The 21912-nt window shown below is 38.0% G+C and overlaps 1 protein-coding gene across 3 annotated transcripts in view; it reads right to left on the bottom strand.

The window, feature by feature from the left end:
* SLC35F1 (solute carrier family 35 member F1) overlaps positions 1-21912 on the bottom strand; it is a 257592-nt gene that overhangs the window by 33100 nt on the left and 202580 nt on the right. For all 3 annotated transcript variants that reach the window (XM_035320594.1, XM_035320593.1, XM_035320596.1), the window contains 3 exons: positions 19686-19813; positions 8414-8573; positions 3084-3240 (listed from right to left, as the gene is read on the bottom strand). In XM_035320594.1, the coding sequence (XP_035176485.1) occupies positions 3084-3240; positions 8414-8573; positions 19686-19813 (445 nt within the window). The remainder of the gene's footprint in view (positions 1-3083; positions 3241-8413; positions 8574-19685; positions 19814-21912) is intronic.

Below are 21912 nucleotides of genomic sequence, written 5' to 3' on the forward strand. Positions count from 1 at the left end.
ACCTGGGATGGAATAACCCCATGCAACAGTACAGGTTGGAAGCTGACTGGATAGGAAGCTGCTTTCTGAAAATTAAACTCCAAGTCCTGGTGGACATGAGTCAGCAATGTGTTCTTGCAGTGGAGAAGGCCAACAGCATCCCAGACTGTGCTGGTAAAGTGCTGAGCCAGAAAGCTGAAGGAATTGATTTTTGTGACAGCAGCTGGAGTACTGTATCCAGTTTGGGGCTCTCCAGAACAAGACAGACATTAACAAATTGGAGGGAGTACAGTAGAGCTCCATCACAATGGTCAGGTGGTTAGAGCACATGATGTAAGAGGAGATGCTGAAAAAGCAGGGGGTTTTCAGTGTGAAGAAGAGAAAGGTAACCCAGGGGAAAGGAGGACGGGTCAATATACTTGATGTCTACAGTACCTAAGGGGTGGTTATAGAAAAGATGGAGTAAGACTTTTCTTGGAGGTGCACAGTAAAAAGATGTGAGATAAGGGACACAAGTTGCAACATGGAAAATTCTGATTAGATATATGGAAAGAAATCTTGGTTAAACACTGGAATGGGTTGCCCAGAGATACTGTGGCATTTCAGTTCTTGGAGATGTTCAAAAAATTAACTGTACAAGTACTTCAGCAACCTGACTTTGAGTTCAGCTTTGAGTTCCTCTTTGTAGGGTATTGAACCTGATGACCATCTTTAGAAGGTAAATTATTTTACAATTATGTGATTCCACCAGACAGAATTATGTCAATTTTCTACATAGTTGCTATATCCCCAACTCTTGTAAACTACTTTTTTGTTGTTTTGACATTCTGTTCCTCCCCACTTTAATCACATTCAGCCCACTAAACCTCACCTTCCACAATGTCTGGGTAGTTAGCCAACACTTTTCTTTACTTCACTGTTTGTTCTGATGCCTTAGCACTTCCTTTGCTGTCCAACAGACATTGTCTGACTTTATTCTCTGTTATGGTCAATACCAAGCACACTTGCTAAATGGTTCTTGAAATAAACCAATGTATTTCTTGAAATTCTATTTGGAGACGCATCCCTGTATTAGTGCTGAAACTTGAACTTACATGAGTTACCCATATTAATGTAGATATTTTTACATACAAAATGCAAATACAACAGCTTTTTGTTACTGTATGAACTTGATATCAGTGCATGCCAATAAAGGATAAACTTACTTGTGGATACTATTTTGCCTTTCCTAGAGTCAGCATAGTTTTACACACTTTTCAGTACTTTCCCTTCTTCAGAATTGTACTGCTTGCTCCCTGTAAACCCTCTGAACATGAGACCTACACCTCCAGATGTATCAGAACAAATATGTTGTAAATCTCCACTTTGTGGATGTCAAGCAAACTTTGACCAGTGCCTTTCCTAGCGTGCTAGTAAATGGTCCTATTTCTGAGATATTCCTTCCCCAGATAACTTCAGTTTATAAGACCTAAAGGTCCTATTTTGTACCAAACTGGCCAGTAACGTTCCAAAGAAAGATTCTGCCATTGTAACCCGGGGTGTTGCCTTCTCTTTCTAACAATTGGTATTTTTAGTTCATAACTATGTGACTGACATTACAATAAGAGATAAGAAAGATCTGAATTGCTTCATGGAACCAAGTAGCAGAAACATTAGTGGCCTTTTCCAAAATGCAAACTTTTGCCATCTCATCAAAAAGGTCCATATGTAAGCAAAGTGTGGGCAGGGCTGCAAAAAATGCCACAAAATCACTGGCAGCAAAAAGCTGTACTTGCTGGGGAGAAAAACCTGTTGGCAAGAACTTCTGGGCCAAAGGCTGACTAGAAAAACCTTAGAGGTTTCAGCAATGAAATGGTGTCTTATTGTTTCCTTCCAGTTGTGTCCTCCATATACAAAGATACCTTATTCCAGCAACAGCTTCTTACCAGCAAAATAAATCATAGACTCTGAATTGTGACAATCTTCTTGAGTCAAGGAGGATGGCAACGGTACTATAATTAATATCAGGAATATGAGACATGTATTACTGTTTAAATGCACAGAAAGACAAGAGCACTGTTGTGATACCTTCAGAATCAGCCAGTACCTACCACAAATTCTCTAGGTAACAAAAATGCTTTACCCAAAGATACTAGGTGCATTTACGTGCTCTTGCATTCTATATATATGTATATATATATTAAAGAACTGTTTGTGTCTCAGGCAGTTAATATAAATCATTTTAAGTCATGTTTTCAGATCCTACATAATTATAATTAGCTTTCTGGATAAAGAAACAGAACTAATTAAATGGAATTAATGGGTCACTGTTTTGATGAGTCTCTGTTCTTAGAAGCTGATTAGCTCAGATGTGCAGGTAAGCAACTTGTTTTTGACTGAGAATCAAAAGTTATTATGTGTGACAAGTACCAGTGATGGATCTGTGTAAAATGTGACAATCTTGCATAGTGACTTTTACTACTACACTCTTATCAGTCACAGTATTGCAACATTGGATGCTACCTCCCAGATCCTAGGCCTGCAGGTGAGGTGCTCATTAGGTACCAGCAGATAAAGATATGACTCGGGAGATCCTGAAATCCATGTCACAATAAATATTTCAACATGAAAAGACCAATTTTTTAATGACGTTTTCATTATTTCTGCCATATCACAATGTAATTAATTACACAGAACAAAACAAACAGCAAAATACCTTCTGAATATGTTTCCTACCTGTTTAAAAATCTTTTTTTTTTTTTTTTTTTTTAAAGTATGAAACAGAACTGTAGTGAGTTGTAGAGAGTCTGTTGTTCATAGACCAGACCATTGTGAAGTATTCACTTGTCTTCAGGCAATACGATGGTAGGATGTCTGCTACTCCTCCCTCCTGTGTGATTACTCAAGGAAAACAGTGCTTGAAACACAGTACTAAGCTACAAATTTGTGTAACTGTATTTGTATTCAAATCCAACTATCTCAATGAAACAATGCAAATTCCAAAATCAGCAGATACCTAGTCTCCACAGGAAATGGCTACCTTTGAAGAGAGGAGTACAGTACCTCACAGGAGACCACAGCTGTACTTATTTGAATGACCTTGGAGCTCAAACCTGCTCACTTACAGCTGAATTCCACTGAAGAAGGAGCCAAAGAGTCCAATCATGCCCAGGAACTCCACTCGACTTAGATTTCGGACGATATATTCCTCACAAACATTCGAGATGCCGTATAGTGTTGCTCCACCCAATACTAAGAGATCCCCTATTAGTTTATTTTCACCTAGAAATAAACAGGGGGAAAATCAGAATGTCTCAAAACAATGATCTGTTGTCTAGAACTGCTGCAAGTTCTGCCCCATGGGTTAGAATCCTCAGGCACTAGGTAGCCCATATCGGGGTCAACAGGCTGAATGCAAATGTTTTATCATTAAAACAGTTTTCATTCAATTATCCCAACAATATCTAGCAGAAGTGAATGGAGAGCATTATCCTTGCTGTGGATGAGAGAATCTGAAGGATAAGAACATGTTGTAAAAACTAAAGAAACCATGTGGAACTCTTTAGTGACTAATACTTTTTATTATTATCACATATTTTTCCAGATGGAATGGGTCTCAGCTATATAGAACAGTTTGCATCTTATCTTGAAATGTAAGCAAAAACAGGTCTAGTATTTGGATAAGAAACCAAGTGATAAATTCTGCGTACCTGTGAAATGAATGAAAACATCGTTACAACCCCAAAAGTGACCTCATTCTCACATGAAGCCATTTGACAAGAAAGAGAGAAGGAAGGATGAGGTGTAGACAGGGTGATGATAATGACAGAGATTTTTAAAGGAGGCTCAATTAACATAGGAGTACCTAATGCATAAAATGAACAACAAAATCTATTTTCAGTACCTTCAGGTATATATAATTACTAAAACATTGTGTTATCAAAGAATGTTTGAAATCTTTTAAAGTTTTTGAGTCTTTTATTACTTGGGGACAGGGTGAGCTGCAGAGAGATTTGATCAAGATCAAGTTTCGGCTTGAAAGCTGAGGCCCAAGTTTTGCAGACTGATACATGCAATTTCCTCTGCTGAATGATTCCTACAAGAGCTACAGCTTCACAAAGCCACCAGATATTGCTGCAGAACCATAGAAATCCAGAAGAACTGGTTATAAAGGAATTATCTTTGAAAAGGTTCAGTAGGAATCATGAAACATTAGATTGCATTTCTGTTGAAGGAAACCTTGTTTTCCTGTAAAATGGCTTAATTAATTTATTGATTAACAAAATACACTTTGCAGTAAATAAAAATGGAAGGAAAACATTCCTGTTGGTTCAAGGTGATCTTTTCAAAATTTTTCTTTGTGGTGTTCTTTTAAACCTTCGATTTTCATTCCAGCTTACACCTCTGAAATTTCCAGTGAGGAGGAATTTATGAAAGTAAGAACAGTCATAACAGGGCAGACCATAAGGATTCATTTATTCTGTATCCTGTCTCCAACACTAGCTATAAGCATCAGAAAAGTACAAGTTTCTTAGGGACAAATAAGAACAGGGCAAATATTTAACACACTCCCACTCTATGATATTTTTTGACTCAGAGATGTATCCTCTGTGTAATTAGTAAACACTAGTATTTACTACATTTCTCTTTCATGTACCTCCTGTCTCATTGAATTTCTGTTTTGCAAGTAATTTGACTAACAGCAGATTTATATTTGATAATTTATCTTTTTAAGATCTGGTACTTTCCTTCTACCCTTTTGCAATCAGCCAGAGATGATGCCCTTAATTTAAAATAAACATTGGCATTTTATAAAACTTCTTCTTACCCTTGATGCATTCCATGTTCCACAGTAGCTCTAATCACCGCTCACTCATTTGATATTTGTTACAACTACTCACTGGCACTTTGGGGAAGTACTGCTGAAAACGCTTTTGACCTTAGAGTTTGGCTGTGCTGAACTGCTGAGACAAAAATATCATCCTTTGCATGTGTGAGGCAAAGACAACCCAGAGGCTGAGCGTTTTCACACAAACAAAATGGACCCAGGCACCACCTTGTGATGGCTCTCCCCAGACCTCACTCATGTTTGGGGAGTGCTAGCCTCAAACTTCAAAGCTTTCACAGAAGAGGATGCCAAAATCTGGTCAGAGCAGTGGTCTGCCTAGCCCAGGAGCCACCTCTGGCATGGGGCGCACAGGCTGCCTGATGGAAGTGTAAAGAAACAGGGAAGCACCGATTGCATCTTGGCAAATTAGGATTTTTTTTTTTTGAAATGGAAGTTACATTAGACCATTGAACTTATTAGATCCTGATGGATTCTTTATTAATTTGTGTAGTCTTTTTCAGACCATGTATTTTTGACCTCTGCAACAGCCCAGAGGCAGTAATTTACGCAGTACAAGTATGTGCTATTAAAAAGTACTTTGTGCTTTTAGCTTCTCAGCCTGATACCAAAATCACATTGAGCAGCCCATAACTTTTGTATCACAAAAATATTTAAGAATCACTCTGTATTTACCTTCTCTATAACTCTGTACCACTGAAGACTTTATGTACCTTTGCCATATCCTGTCTCTTTCTTGACTTTCTTAGGGGTTGAAAAGTCTCAGTCTGTCTATGGTCTCTTCATTCTGAAGCCATTTTATGCCCTTGAACATCTTTTTCACCTTTCTCCATTCCATTCCATTTTTATTTTATTTTTTCCCATTTCTTTTTGAAATTAGATGACTGGAGTAAAACATGGTATTCAAAAGGCTTTATACAGTGGCATAGTAATATTTCATACTATGTTTTTTGTTTTGTTTTGTTTCTTCCCTAGTAATTCTTAGTATCCGGGTTGTCAAATGCTTTTTCTTTGTTTCCTCAAGAGGCTGACTTTGGAATTTTCCCCCAAGACTAACATATCCTAACAGAGATATTTTCATGGCTATTTTCATGGCTGTAAAATCCACGTGCATTTGCTGTTTTTATTGCTAAGGAAATACATATCAACTGCATAGAGGCATTCTAAATACATTTAGGGTAATACAGTTGTACTCGACCAATCTAATGGCACAGGTCATTCTTCTGAAGAAACACAAGCACAAATTGCCAAAACAAGCTTTGCATTATTCATTGTTAGGACATGGATGTTCTGTGGAAGCAGAGGTCAGACAGTCCAGAGAGGAGTTTATGTTTTGGGGAGTAGCTATTGCATTGAAGCTTAACATAAATAATTTACATTTGAATTATGTTCTGACACGATTGCTTTTCAAACCCTACCTAGGCCACTTTGCCACATTTTTACCTTGCCCTGCAGCATTAGAAGTGGTTCTCTTTGCTTTTGATTATAACAACTGATGATTATAACATAATAGTTCAGAAAAAAAATGTTATTTTAAGGTTTACTTGGCATGTAAGGTGACAGTGCACCAACTACTTGGTAGTAATTGCTTTTCCCTTCAAGAAATGTGCAAAACATGAGTCAAGGTACAATAAAAAGAGGTAAATTATTGTATATTTACTGAAAGGTGAGACCATGCCTGCAAATTATACCTAATTCTTGCAGATAGTTTGGAAAATATCTGTTCATCTCTTGGTGATGCATTTTAAATCCATGTTTCCTTGCTGTACTGGTTTGCAGGCTAGACTGCTGTATGTGGTGGATGCCTAGCAGAGACTTAGGGCACTTCTAATATAGTAAATACTAGGGTCAACAGGGGCAAACAGGTTTCAACAGTTCTTGTCCTCTAAAATATAGAAATAACAAAATAATATAGTGAGGACTAATGAAGATTCATTGTTTTTGGTATATTCCTTTATTTTGTTTGCCCAGTCTTGAGAAATATCATATAAATGGTGTGGAACTATTTAACAATTTTCTTTTGCTACCAGTATTTGTTTTATCTGCAGATTTTTAATGCATAGTTTTACCCTTTCAGCCAGCTCAATCAAAACAGTTTACCTATTTTATTCTGTTAAAGAGAATATAGCAATTTGGAAATACACTCTTACATTTTAATAACACCCTTTTGCCACTGAAAAAAAAAGCCGCAGTATCTGTCATATGTGGCTTCCTACTATATTTCTTCTCTGGGTGCAGAAATCATCACACACAGTTTTTCATATGTAGGTTCAAATTAAAAGGCAATAATATATTTCAGCAGTTTTTTTCTGAACATATTACATAACAGCTATAGCTATACCCATGCTTTAGTAATGAATATGGCGAACAATATCTAATTATTGCAAGTAGACTGCAAAATGACAGTGTTTTTTAGTCTGTTCCTTGTTCACCTTTCTGCTGAGGTCCATTGCCCTACAGGCTACTGCTGAACCACAACTCACCTGCCCTAGCATGTTACTTTCTAAATTATAGAGACACGGGATGTTTCTCCCAGAACCCAGTGTTGAAATCCCAGTGCTTCTGAAATCAGTCATTCCTAATGCAGCTTTGGTTTTCTAATTCCAAAGTACAGAGTATATTCTTCAGTGTATATTCTTTCATTTATAGGTCGGACAGAGCTACTTCTGGAGGATAACAATGAACTAAAAGTCTTCAGAAGAGGGATAAAGGTGGGCAGGAAGATATAGTGGGTACTGTCCCAAACTTCCCTGTTTTCTTGAGTAGCATCCTGGCAAATGCAGTTCTTAGAGCACTTTCATTTGTATTCAGAAAGAATTTTAAATCCCAGTGTATTATGTTCAGCTCACTATTCAGTGCTTTTAATTAAGGATGAAAACTGTGCCTAATTGACAATCTCTGAAAAGAATTTCTATCCTTCCCACATCATTTGGGTTGGCACTAGAAAAATCAATGTGACAGAGGAAGTTGATCAATGAAATCTAACTCTGTCTAGTCTGCATTAATAGCCACACACACATTTGTTTGATGCTACACATAAAAAAATAACATTTTGTACACAAGAAGGTGCTTTGCAATGATTATGCGGGCAAATCCTAAACATTTACTCTGAGACTGTGTGCATAACCCAGTTGGTACAGTTAGTATGTAGGTTAGGTGTCTCTTAGTACCTAACCAGTGACCTTGTCTCTGTACAAAATAGGGAGCAAAGCTGAAAGGTAGGCATACACAGTGGAGGTGGTACATTCAAAGACATAGCCAACTTGGAAAGGAAGCAACTGTGGTTTGCAGTCAAACAACTAGGCCTAAAAAGAGCAAAGCCACAAGTGTTTAGCATGTCCCCCCAGCTGGCATGAAGGCTGATATGCATTGCAGACACAAGGCAAGTCCATTTACAATAGTGCTGACTTATAACTGCTGACCCATTTTTGTTCTCTGTCCATTCTGACAAAGAAGAATGCCATTCACCCCTGAATGGTGCAGAGCTTTGGATCCATCAGCACAGAATTTCTCACCAATTCCCCCTTTTCTTTGTCCTGTTCTGAAATGTTCTGATCAACAGTTTTTCTGAACAGAACTCGGTAGTACAACACACCCATCATTACTCACCCACTCCTTGCTGTCTGCCAACAAGGACATCTGCTCCTGCCATGCAGCCCATGCCCAGAATGCAGACCACGATACCAATGAAATGTACTGCCTTGTATCGTACCAGCAGGAAGAACCAGGAGAGCAGTATCACCACCGGGATGACAAAACAATCTAGGAGCTGTCAAGAAAGAGAAGAAAAAAACAAAACAAAACAAAACAAAACAAATCAACCTGCTAACACTTTACCCTAAAATGCTAGGGTAGGTTCCAGAAGACAGGAGCAGGTTATTTATTTAGTAATAGCAGATACGAGATAGAAAATACATTCAAGTGCCTGTGTCATCCAACAGGCAGACAACAAGACTATATTGTTCATGACTATTCCACTAATTTAGGAGAGCTGATAATATAGTTATTGTAAGACCCAATAAGACTGCTTTGTTCTTTGTTTCAGGTGCATATTCCAAATCCATGGGAAGGAAATCTGGGCCAGAAGAGCGACATGCTATTTTCCATCTGGTCTCCACCTCTGGTGATTAAGAGACAGATACTGAGCACACTTTTCCTGCAGTCTAGACATATGCTTTGATTCAGTCATTTCAGGTCCAATAATCAGGAATGTTCATAACACACAGATTTTTTAAATCTGGCCATCAAGGGATTTCTGCATGCAGAATACTTATGAAAAATCTGTCCCCTGTGGGGACTGTTAGCTCCTTGGAAATATAGTCCCATATGCCTCTAAAGGAAAAAAATAAATAAACACCTTGCCTGCAGTGCAGGAAGCTCAGTCTTTTTGCCAATAGACCTTGGGTAAGAGCTTTCTCAAAGAAGTGTTATGAAATACTTTAAAGGAGTTCTTTAAAGGTTATTTTCAGAGACACCCAGCAGTAAACCCAGAGAACCCGTGATAAAAAAAAGAAACAGAATTAAAGGATTAAAATTACACATTAAATTAAATAATTAAAATTACCTGTGATTAAAACAAACAATCAAACAAAAAGATAAAAGAGAAACATAATTTCTAAGATGAAATTATATTTTAGAAACTACCAGTGCATCACCAGGAAACAAAAATCCCGAGAAAGAACCACCCAAAGAAACTTGAATTTAAGAATCCACTTCCCACTGAATCCCATTTCCTAAAGGCATGCAGATGTTGAGATTCTGTTGACTAACAATGAGATTTAACAAATTGTGTGGGGTACGCTGCTATTCAATGCCAGTTGATACAGCAGGAACCATAGTTGCATTTTCTTCCTAATGAAAAGGTTTGTCTTAAAGAGTAATGTGTCTGTAGTTCTGGGAAACTCTTCTGGATGTTGTGACCTTGATTTTAGATGATGCAATTTGTTTTTTCTTCTCTTTGGGCCTATTATCTGATGTTTGTTCTCTCAGTGTGATTTGCCACTAAGCACACTAAGTACTATCAAATAATGATAGACAACTTTGTTGTCTGTTCATGGGATTATCTGAAGAGAAACATAACTTTGGATGATTTGAAGAATTCAGTGATTAGAAAGTGTACCTCTCTTTACGTGAGAGCTACCCACATCATAAATACTAAATTTAGGGGTTTAGCAAAAAAATTAAAGCTGACATTCCCTGAAACTTTGCTTGAAAATCAAAACTATGCAGTAGAGATTCATTCTTTGAAAAGATTCCCCAGACAGTCAGTGCAACAGCCTTCAGAAAAGAAAGGGTTCATGAGCAGGACCACACAAGCTCTCAGGTGGCTCAGGCAGTCCCAAAGCACAGCAGAACTGATGAGGAAAACTACAAATTGGAAAGGACCAAGCTGAAAGAGTGTTTTGCATTGAAAATGAGAGCTAATGATCTAAAAGGCATGACAAAGCCATTTTACAGTGAAAACTGCCTCCAGCAGTCCTCATGATGCAGTCCTTTACAGACCAACCACAAAGAGGAGCAATGGCTGAAAGACCAACAGAAATTGTACGAGTTCCTTGGTATGTACAGGAAATCTGTTTTGCCTCTGAAGAGCCTATAATGTATACAGCATACAACAGACCTAACACTCAGTATCTTTTTTGTTTTGTAAAAATACCCTTGAGAAACATAACTTATACACTATAGGTTTTTTTTTTTGTTTTTTTTTGTTTTTTTTTTTTTTCATAGAGATTTTGCAGCCTATTGGAATAATGTTTCCCTGCTGTGACCTTATCTCTCACTGAGGGCTGTTTTCCATCCAGGCCTGGGAACAAAACAGTGGCCAGCTGAATTCTTCCGACAGACAAGCAACTGTGGTCTTGGTGGCCACCACCTGCTCTGGGAGGCTCTCCTCCATGGCTGTGCACTTAGTCACGCAGAGAGAGGCTGAGTTGTGCCCACCTAAGCAGCTCTTCTGGCCTACAGCCCAGGTCTGGCATGAGCCTCAAAACCAGGACTTCAAGGACAAGTTTCAGAAATTTGAAAACACAGAGGTGTTTTAAGAAACCACTTATAACCCCTCCACTAACAGTTAGTATCTCCTACTGAAAAGTCAGTAAGTGTCTGCTAGTTCTATTTTGTGCAACCATCACTAGACCAAACATTTGATTTTGCAAAATCAGGAACTCCAGTCACTGACAAAAAACTGCTTTTAAGAACAGATTTAAGAATATGAAGACATCAACTTTCAGCTATTAACACCTGTCTTTCAAGAGACATGGAGTGACTCTGTGGATATTTTTAACCCCTAACATCTGCAATATATCCATTGTTGACCCTCACACAAAGGACATGGCACTGGGTTGATTTACCTACTCTGGACTAAGCACACAAAAAGAACATTTCCTTGTGGATATGAGGTATGCATTAGTGTGCTCGTGTGATTTCCACAGCCAGTTTTAAAAATTGTTTCTAACTGCAGCAAGTGTACTTCAACATGTAAATTCCAACTAATAGTCTTTTAGAGGAAGATTTTAAGAATTCCTCTCATTCAATGAATATTTAAACACACCTATGCTTTCAAGTATGTGAAGATGTCTCTTTCAAGCACTAACTCAGCGTGAAAACATAGGTCCCTTTGGGACTAGTAGTCCAAGGTCTGACCCACAACCTGCTATTTGCAATACTGCAGCATCAGCAGATATAAACAGTGAATGAAGGTAATGTCCATTGACACTACATAGTAATGTCATACATCAGCTTAGTTTATACCCGTAATTAAACAATGGGGTACATAGAATACCTTACTACAATATGAGCATCAAGACAACCTAGGGTATATTGCTTAAATACCCTTCAGGTATAGCTTTACGTTTCAGTTCTTCCAGACTGAATTCACTCTGCCTTTCTTTTTTCCTCTGATATACCTGCCTAGCAGAAAAAAAAATGCATATATATTCTACAGACAAAAGATGTGCCATCGTGGATTACCTGGTGTGTGATAAGGCTTTATTATGCTCTTTGTTGCTTTTTCTTTTGTTTGTTATTAGTCTTTTCAGCTATTAATAAAATACATTATACCTAATTGCCATTTTCCCAACCATAAAGCTTCTATAATAACTAAGATAAATTAAGCTTTGCTTGAATTTCATTCACAGTACATAAAGGTCAGTCATTTACCAATATTTCACTCAGAATCATCTTCTATATTTTCCTTCTTTTTAATTGCTTATTCAAAGGTACTGAATATACCCTGTCATTATGTTAAATTAATGAGTGACCTGATTTTAGTCAAAAACACTATTTTAATCACACAAGTTATCAGATCTCACTGAACTAAAGGAAAACATGCTTCCTATTTTGCCATGGAAAGACATTAAAACTGAAATCAAAGTGTGGTGCAGACAGCTTGAACATTCTGTACAGGGGGAAGCAGAAGAACAGCTCTTTTCTTTGACCCTGACATATTTTTCTGTGGATTCCTTTACTGAGAGCTCTGAATTGCGTCACTTCAGAAGGCAGGATATAATAATCTATAATCTATTGATATATCATTCTACTGCAACTACCTTTTATTATAAAAATGCTGTGTTGCTTTAGAGATTGAAGAGTCTTATTTGATTCTAAAAAATATCACACTGGCTCTGAGTCTGTTGGTACACAACATTAAAATTATTTCCTCTGATTATTTGTTTGTTAAAGCACACTCACTTCATTATACTTGTGACTCACAAACAAATACTCTCTTGCTAACAATAAACATCCAGTCTCCAATCTCACAAATTCAGCGTGTGCCTGCACGTACAGAACAAGGACGTGCTGCTAGTGGTTAGAAAGGAGAGCTGGCAAGCTTTAGAGAAAAGGTCTGTAGTACAGAGGGTGAACTGCTGATCTGCAGCAATATCAGAAAGAAAAAAGCTGGTCAGCAAGCTTCCTGTGGGAGCAGCTGAGCTGAATCTTCCTTTTTAAACATTCTTTTTTTTTTTTTTTTTTTTTTTTTTTCTGGTTTTATGCCTTATTTTTTTTTTTCCACATTAGGGGTTTCTCATTAGTGCTGCCCTCAAACTAATCATGCGGAGAATCAGCTGCACCGTCCATTCAGCTGGCTCTCCAGAGCAGTGAGATCAATGAAATCAGTGTCACAACCGCCCAGCTTTGTACTGTCAAGTAGATATGATGGCTACTGAAACGCAGTATGAGAACTGGTAAGTTTAATACAACAGCAAGTGCTATATCCAGGAAGAGATGCACCTTCGGACACGTATTTTGCTTTTCAGTCAAAGGAAGAAACGGTTTGCCATCCACTCCAGCAGTCTCTCTGTTCCAGTATCCCACTGCTTTCACAATACCACACTCTCTTGATTTCACTCTATGTTACACGTGCACAAAACCAGCTGAGACATGAAGCCTCATGGAGCTGGCTGCCAGCTGCCAGGGGAAATGCTCAGCAATTATGCTGACCTGAAACCAAAACCTTTTTTGAGGAAGGTGTGGATACTGGTGATGTCTCTGACAGATTTATTTTAAGCAATTCAAATAAAGAAGGAGCTTTTTTTTTTTTTTTTTTTTTTTTTACCTTTTGTTTTCTGATGTGTTTCTACCTGTTATTACAATTTTACTGCTTTCCTGAATAGTTTTATATACCTACAGAATTAATTTTAAAAGTGTTAATGCTTTCATTAAGCCAAAACATAGGGTACTGTCAATAGATAGATTGGTGAAAGAAACAGTTAACTATGTCATTTGTTTACAAAAAAAAAAAAAAAAAAAGTAAAAAAGGTTTATTTCATGACACGGAAGAAACAAAAGCCATAAGACTCCTCCCAGTCTGAAGCCTCCCTAAATTAATATTTGGCCCACAAGATCTCTTAACTAGTTTTCTTTGGGCCACATGACTGGTGTTTCTGTAACTGTTCTCATCAGTTTCTTTAATTCTTTTCCATGATTTTCTCTTTTTCCATGCAGACAGTGAAAGATTTCACTAGTGAAAGAACTTCACCTACACCTGCCTTGCATGCACCAATACCTGAGATGAGGATTATTGTGGCTCCAGCTTTTTGTGTGCATAAAAGGAATTCATTGAGGTCTTGCAGTCATTTAAATGAAGAGTGGTGGTCACATCCAACCCACAGTTCCTCTACTCTTGATCCTTTATGTGCACACGCTTTACCACCAACATGAATAATCTCATCTTGACTCATTTATATATATATATATATATATTAGGACATACCTCTTCACCCTTTTCTCTCATAACATGCACTCTAGCTGTGCTTATGTAAGATCTGCACAAATACCCCAGTTAAGGAAGAGTGCAAACAAACTGGCAACTGAAATGGCCTTTTCTTTATCCAACTTCCTCCTTTGACTGTAGTCACAACTGGCAGAAGCAGCCATTTTAATTCTAAGAAGCCATACTCTCATTCTAAGACAGCAGACAGCTGGCACAGCAGTCACATACTTCTGTAGAAAAAAATGTCTTTTCTGCTTTGCTTCCCTCCAAGTAAGAAGGCTGAATATGGGCTTTGAAAACCATTTTCTCAAGGTTACTTATTAGAAACTTCTCTGTGTCATCAGTTGCTGTAAGCTATGCAGAGGATTAGATCCTGACATGGCCTAGGAAAAATCATGGATGTTTCCCACAGCAAATACTCTGCTTTTGTATTTCACCTGCAAGAATATGCAAAATATGTATGGAATGCCAAAATCTCTGCTTTTGTAATGGGCACAGCTTCATTGACTTTAATGAGATTTTGTATATTTGTGTTAGTGAAAAGCTTGGCTTGAGGTAAAATTTGCTATGAGAGGCAGGAGCTCTGGATACCTAGAGTTAAGCTTACTCCAAAAACAAGTAGAGAGACTAAAGGGGGCTGGCTTGTGAGCTATGGGTTTTTAACAGTTAAAAGAAAAGACAGAAAACAACTCAAAATATGATAAAAAACAAATGCAAGATACACCCCACAGGCCCTCACGGTGTAAGTGTATGGTAGGCACAACACCATTCTGCAAACCTGATTAACATTGCACTATTCCCTCGCTGCCCTGAAGGAAAACAGGAAAATATGGTCAATCTTACTCGTATGGGATGCAGGGAGGAAGGGAGGGAGAGGAATTTCTCTCTGCTTCTGAGATATTTCACATTAGTGAGCGCTGGGCAAGGTGGATCAACAGCTTCAATATCACAAATCCCCTGCTCATCACCTCCCAGATTTGCTTCAAAATTATCTCAAACCTTCTGCCTCAATGCACATTGAGTCCCCGGGGACCGAGAACAAAGCAAAGCCTATTGCCAACCAGCACTTCTATAATAAGCACCTACCGCTGACTTCTTCCCTTTTCCGGTGGCAGTTGTTGAGGTATGAAAACTGCCACAGGTAATTGGAAGTATGATGTACTGCTGAGGCTCACAGTGATCTAAGAGTAGCTGAGAACATCAGCACCGAAGTTTTATCGTCTGTCTCTTGGTGTCTGTAAATCCCAGTTTTTACTACCTTTGTTTTTATCATGCCAATCAAAAGCTTGATTGCCCAAGGAATAAATTACCACATAAATCACTGTTTGGAAACATTGCTCTGTCTTTGACAATGCCTTATTTTTGTGACACTGGATGCATATTCCACAGTTCCACTTTGAAAGACATTGCACAAATAGTCTGGATGATGTCACACCAGAGAAAATGGATTACAGTACCACTAGACAGATCAACACAACAGTGTGATATGCAGGTGGATAGAAAATTATATCTGCAGAAAGGAGAACTAATTACTGTGGGGGCAAAGAGGGAGAAGGAGGAGGACAGTCTGCCTCATAATGTAGCCTGATACGATAAGAAAACTCTTATCTGAAAGCCATGGTTACAAATATCAAAGTCAAAAGTCCAAGCATAGTTTCAAAAATAAATAAATATCTAGTTCTAAATAATTGCAAGAACTTCAGAACCTTTTAATTACCTCTGGGGTAACTAAATTTATTTGCTGCATAAAAGGTGTCTCTAACAGTAGTTAAAACATCCTTCTTGAATAGTTATTAAACCTTCCACAGGCTTACATCACAGTCGTGTTAAAACCAGTTGGGTTGAGTATGGAGTAAGTTAGTTAAGTAAGTTAGTTAAGTAAGTAAGTTAATAAGTAAGTTAGATTAAGTATGTCACAGGCAGTGCTGGAACTTAGATGCATAGTTTTAAAATAAATCTATAGGATGTAGTTCTTGTATACAAGGGACTGTTTACTGTACTTCTGCAACTGCTACTACTGATGTTCAAGAAGACTGCAAAATCTAGTGCAAGTTAGATCAATTACATCAAAGAGAAAATAAAAATACAAGTTTTGGGCTACCTGGGAATCAGGACAAATGCACCCAAGAGCATTAAGTGTGGCTGATCTCTGGCAATTATTGAACTATGTGTTTTTGGAAATCTAAGTTAATCCCTGTACAAACTACTTCACCTTTTACATGGTGTATAATTAGTCTTCTTTAAAGTACACTTTAGAAAACAGTCTTCACTTATGAGGTTGGTGTTCTGAGCATTTTCCTGGATGTGGGATGGTTGAGTTTTAGGCCCCCCAAGCTGAGATGGAATTAACTCAAGCTTCTTATGTCAGCTACTGTTTTAACAGTTATGACTATATGTAAATAGTGGCTCTACCCTTGTAATTTGGAAAGCACTCCAGACTTTCTGTAAGCACTTGAGGCATACTAAGATCATCTCTAATAAATTGAGTTCTTCAGGCTACTTTGATGCAGGAATACTTAGCTTTTGAATTTTAAAATGGGGGCAGGTGTTTAGGTAGCAAGATCCATCAATACAGAAGCAGTCTGTGTGTGTAATGAATGAACATGAAGCTATGAAGAAAGAGAAACCTGAGAGATTCAAATGCAAGTTTTCACGTCCCAAGAACATGCTCTCAGTACCACGTTAGTATACACAGATCAAGGAATGCTAGCTGTCCACAGCATTTTAGATATATAAAAAGATAGGTACCTAAAGGGTATCTTGGATTTTATCCTTAGCTGAAACCTTGGAGTCTGAAACGAACAATGGATTGGTATTCAATTTGATTATTTTATGTCACTTAGTTTATAAGTGAGGTCTTTTCTGTTTGAAGTTTTTGTTTGTTTGTTTGTTTGTTTGTTTTTAAAAAAAGGAAAATTCCGCATTTCTAGGCTGTACAGTTCTGTTTTCATCTCATGGTGGAGCTAAGCACCATGTTCTCAGACAAAAATTATAGAGTAACCAAGGATTTGAAATAAACAGAAGTACATCCAAAAGCAAAGGTCAGGTACCATGTTAATCTCTGATTTATGCCTGTGTGTTCTTGCTTGCTGTGGTTCTGAAGGAAACTGGTGAAAGACCTATAAGAAACTTTAACTGAAAACTCTGTTTTCCCAACCCAAAATCTCTTAAAGGAAAATTTAAAGTAAAGTTTAGGGAAGATTTGGGTGCAAAATAGCAGGTAGTAGTAAAGCACCATTTACAGTCTTTTTCTGCAACCATGATGAGATAATGTTGGAGGGGTGGCAGGGATGTAGTTTAAACCAGAAATATCGACACTACTGAGTTCAGAGCTACATGGCTAACAAAGTTGTTGAGTGCTTGGAGCTGTATAGTGAAAGCAGAACTGCAAATCAATTGCAATAAAGGTATATTTTTACTGTTAAACGTTTAAACTTTTTCTTTTAGCTGGGAGCAGCTTAATGTTTTGTGCCTAAAAGCACCACAAGTCCAGTACATTCACATGTTATTTATGGATGATGGAGCAGACATATCATGTGGAAAAGGTATATGCTGTAAAACTGATTTCCTGCTGAAATGGTCCATGTACCACCACTATAAAAACACTTCAAGATTTCTCATTTGTAAATTTCAATCTGTTAATAAGTCTAAAAAATTAAGAACTCTTATTTTCTCCCCATCAAAACAAACAAACAAACAAAACAAAACAAAACAAAAAGTCTGTGCCTGTGAGCATTTATGGCCTCCTACATAGTGCTCTGGCAGGATGAGGTCTTTCAGAAGATCCTTTCAATAGTGTGGTCTTGTTTGCTTCTTCAGAAACCAGATTCTAGGAGCAGCTGGCTATTTTACATCTTTTACTTTCCATTTCACACCAGTTAGACTAATGTTGTTTCAGGCTGAATAATCTCCTGAGCTCCTTCTGTTTCATCAGTTTGTCTACAACTCAGCAAACATGTGATTCAACATCTTAACGTGTTAGCTCATACTCTAACCATTCCGACCACGTCTTGGGGTTTCTCTATACTTAGAAGCTCATTCAAATTATGGCATGAAGGGAGTTTAAAATGCAGCATATATTCCTGACTCACTCCATGTGTATTTGAGCAGTCCAGGACAGCTATGGGAAAAGGAGACTCTCCACTCCTCACTCCTGGAGAAACACCTGTTGACATTTGAGATTCTACCTCTTCCCTCTTTCAAGCCATAGGGGAAAGAGAACCGAGTTCTGTTGTGAACTTTATATGGAAGAGGTCTAAACAGGAGATGAAGCTGCCTGTATCATATGACAGTTCTCATCTTCCATCCTTCCTCTCTCTCAGGGGCTCATTTTAACTAACTAATTCAGCTGAGACACTGGCAATGCCCTTAAACTGTCCTTTCATGGATGCAACCAGACAGACCTCTGAAACACGCTTGTTGGTGGCTGCAGGAGACAGGATTAATGACCTAGATTGCCTTGCTGAGGCCGTTATTCCTACATGCTACGAGTGAACATGCAAAAGAAGCAGTTCAGCTTTTGCTTTTCTATTGGAGGCTTTTAGTAGCTATAAAATCAGACAGTATTCAGTTGGATTTATGTTTTACTCTGTGCTGACTAATCTGATGCAGAACAGTGTTAAAAGTGTTATTAAATTGTCTGGGAATGTTTTAAAGAATTCTCAAACCATGACTCCAATGGTAGAGGCATTTGTGAATATTTAGATTAGATCTTAGATTCAGATTCCTTGGATTTATAGTTTTCTTCTGGTTTTGCTTCTTATTCAGATAAACGTGCTTAGTGTTTTCCAATACCACTTGTTCAAATGTGGAAGAGATATACTCCTAATAAGCTTTGGTTTTGCAGAACTTTAAGTGCTGCTCCATTGTTTTACTGGCTCTAAAGCAAACTTCAGGCAAGCAAGGTGTAAAATAACCTGAACATGATCTAGGGTTACCCAGTGATTTAGAGAAAAAGTGAGTAGGTTTGCTTTAGAACAAATAGCAATGAAGTATGTAATGATTTCCCAGGACAGACAATTTCCATTTACTTAAAAATGTTTCTATTATTCACTTCTGCATTTCAAAGGGAAGAAGACTCAGTCTTTGGTGCCTGCATTTAAAATATACAGGTTAGATTTTTGGAGAAGTCTCTACCCTAGTTTTTGTTCACTGCATGTATGTTTTTTTAAGGGAAGGTACAATTTTGATAGCTGCAATTAAGCAGTTATATAACATAATCCACCAAACTGCTTGTGTAAGACTTCTTTATCACATCTACATTAATTTTACTTAATGACAAGTTTTACACTCAGACCTGATTACCGAATTGTAAAAGAAGTGCTTGTATTGTTTCTGAATACGATAGAAATGAGAAGAAAACACATCTTCCTATCCAAAAATATTTCCTTGAAGGAACAAACTAAGAAGATTAGGTCAAAAATGTGATTATGTGTGGTTTATCACAGGCCAATAACATGAAAGCCAGTGAGGTTTTGTACAGTTTGGAAAATACTGAGTAATAAAACTAGTGCAATATGAAAAAATGTCTTGTGAGACAGCATTAAAAATCACAGAGAAGACACAGGAAGGAACCAGCTGTCAGTGTACTGAAGCCAATGGAAGCTGAAACATTGATCACATCGTGCCTGTTATATTACCTCAAAAAGAGAAAATCCTTTGTGTACTTACCTGTACACTAGTAAGAGTGGTGTACTGATAAGCTTTGACAACCAGGTAATTGGCTTCTATATCTATTATCCCTAGGATCATGTACTTCCACCATCTCCTTTTCAAAATTGCCAGCAAGTTTTCTTCTCCTGTGGTTAAAAAAATAAAAATAAAAGAGAGAGGAAAGAAGAATTATGTAAAATAGTTAGGTTTATATGCACAAAGTACCTACATGTCAAGAGAAATTATCTAGACGATATCTTGGATTTACAATATGTAGCTGAAAAGCACTATATATTACTAGGTATGGCAAGGAAGTGAAAACTAACACACCCTACTTGTCTTGCAGATATGAAAACAACCAGCTTGGCAAAGTAAGTTGTGAAGGCCAGGCTGCCGCTTCATTTGAGATGTAAACAATGCCAGCAAAAACAAGGGCAACTTGGGCAGACACTAAAAGTGTTCTTGGTTTTACTTTTATACACATACATATAAAATGCTAAAGAGTAGAGCTGTTATTACCTACACTAATACTTTCCATGCATACTGGTAAATGTATTACACATGATGCTTATTGCCAGAAGTGGGGGATTACCAGTATTTGTCACTATGATGGGATATGAGGGCAGGCCAGCAATAGCAAAGCTTTTGGGCAGATGACAGATCCTGATCAAATGATAGCTACTAAAATCCTAGAGGTCCAAAGTATCAGACTTGTTTGGAGAAAGGCTGCACTGAGACGGACAGACTCTGCATGACAGGTTTCTCTGCTCCCTGGACCAGCTTCTGAAGGAGGCAGGTTTGCTCTGTGGTGCCTTGCATGGGAGCCCTGCCAATCACCCAAGACTTAATTTCCACCATGTGAAGACTGACAGTACAATGCAGCCTGCAGATCAAACCCACAACTTTCAAAAGGTCAAAGCAGTCCTCACGCTAGGCTAGGGATTATTATCGCTCTCAGTGAAAAAGAAACCAGCTCATTAGTGAGGGTGGGCAAACCTGGTACTTATTTGCATGACAGTACACTCCAGTCATGATGGGACCCCGCCGTGAAAGGGGCTGGGCAAACTGATTGTTAGTGAGCACGGTAAGATTTTATGTCTTTGAGAGTGTGCAGCCCTAACAGGGATCTAAATGGGCTTGACCTGTGCTGTGAAAGAACCAGAAACAGAATTTGAACTGTCTTGAAAGTTTAAAAAGAAATCCACTGTCTTGAGAATTGTTCCTTTTGCTACAGCCTTTCCAAGTGTCTGTGATCATCAAAACGAGCTGTGGAAAATACAGAAGAAAGGGAACATTATTGTGAATTGGCACCAAAACTTGCTCAGGCTTCCCAATTCTCCCTCATCATTTTCCACCATTACGAGTGTGTTCATTCTCAGGTTCAAATGGAAGCTGGTGATATCTGTACCGTGAGACTGTATGGCAGGCTCTCCAGAGCACAGGATTATCTCAAATCTCATGAATATAAACACAGAAGAATGGATAATTACTTCCGAAATTCACTCAAAATCTGAGCTGGTAAATCTTGGCTCCACCAACTGACTTGAATGGATATTTACCTGAACAAACCATCTGAATCATCGGATGTGTGTTCACTAACAGATACTCACATATATACACGCATCTAGTGGAATATCATTAGGCAACAACCTAATTATTACAGTGATAATGACACAGAATGCACAACTGTAAATGCTAAAAAGCTTTATTTCCTGTCCTTCCTTCCTTCCTTCCTTCCTTCCTTCCTTCCTTCCTCTTTTCTCATTTTCTCCTGCTTTCTCTCTCTCAATAAGATGAAACAAGATGGTGAGGAGGCTAATTAGTTAAGACCCTAAATAAAAATGAGTCAGTACCTTCAAGCACACCACACTTTCCTGTTACTGCCACCTCACAGGAGAACTTTCACTAAAAAGAAATTCCCACCCTTTGTTTGCACTGTGGTTCAGGAACAAAGCATTTCAGGCATGAATTATGACTAAATTTGTGTATTTGTTACGATGATTTGAGCAAGCAGAAAGAGGAAAGTTTTAGATCTTACTTTTCAGAACATTTAGCGACATATTTTCAAAAAAGCATTTGAGATTAGATGTCCTAACTCCTACTAAAATCAGTGTAAAACATGCAGATAAATCCTTCCCAGGTACTGAAACTCTCTCTCTAATTTTTATGCTGACTAGATAACACCTTTAAAATACCAACTGGAAAACACCAACGCAATGGAAAGGCATTTCAGAGCAAATTTTGA

Source organism: Oxyura jamaicensis, chromosome 3 (genome assembly GCF_011077185.1).
Source record: "Oxyura jamaicensis isolate SHBP4307 breed ruddy duck chromosome 3, BPBGC_Ojam_1.0, whole genome shotgun sequence".
In the NCBI taxonomy this organism is placed as follows: Eukaryota; Metazoa; Chordata; class Aves; order Anseriformes; family Anatidae; genus Oxyura; species Oxyura jamaicensis.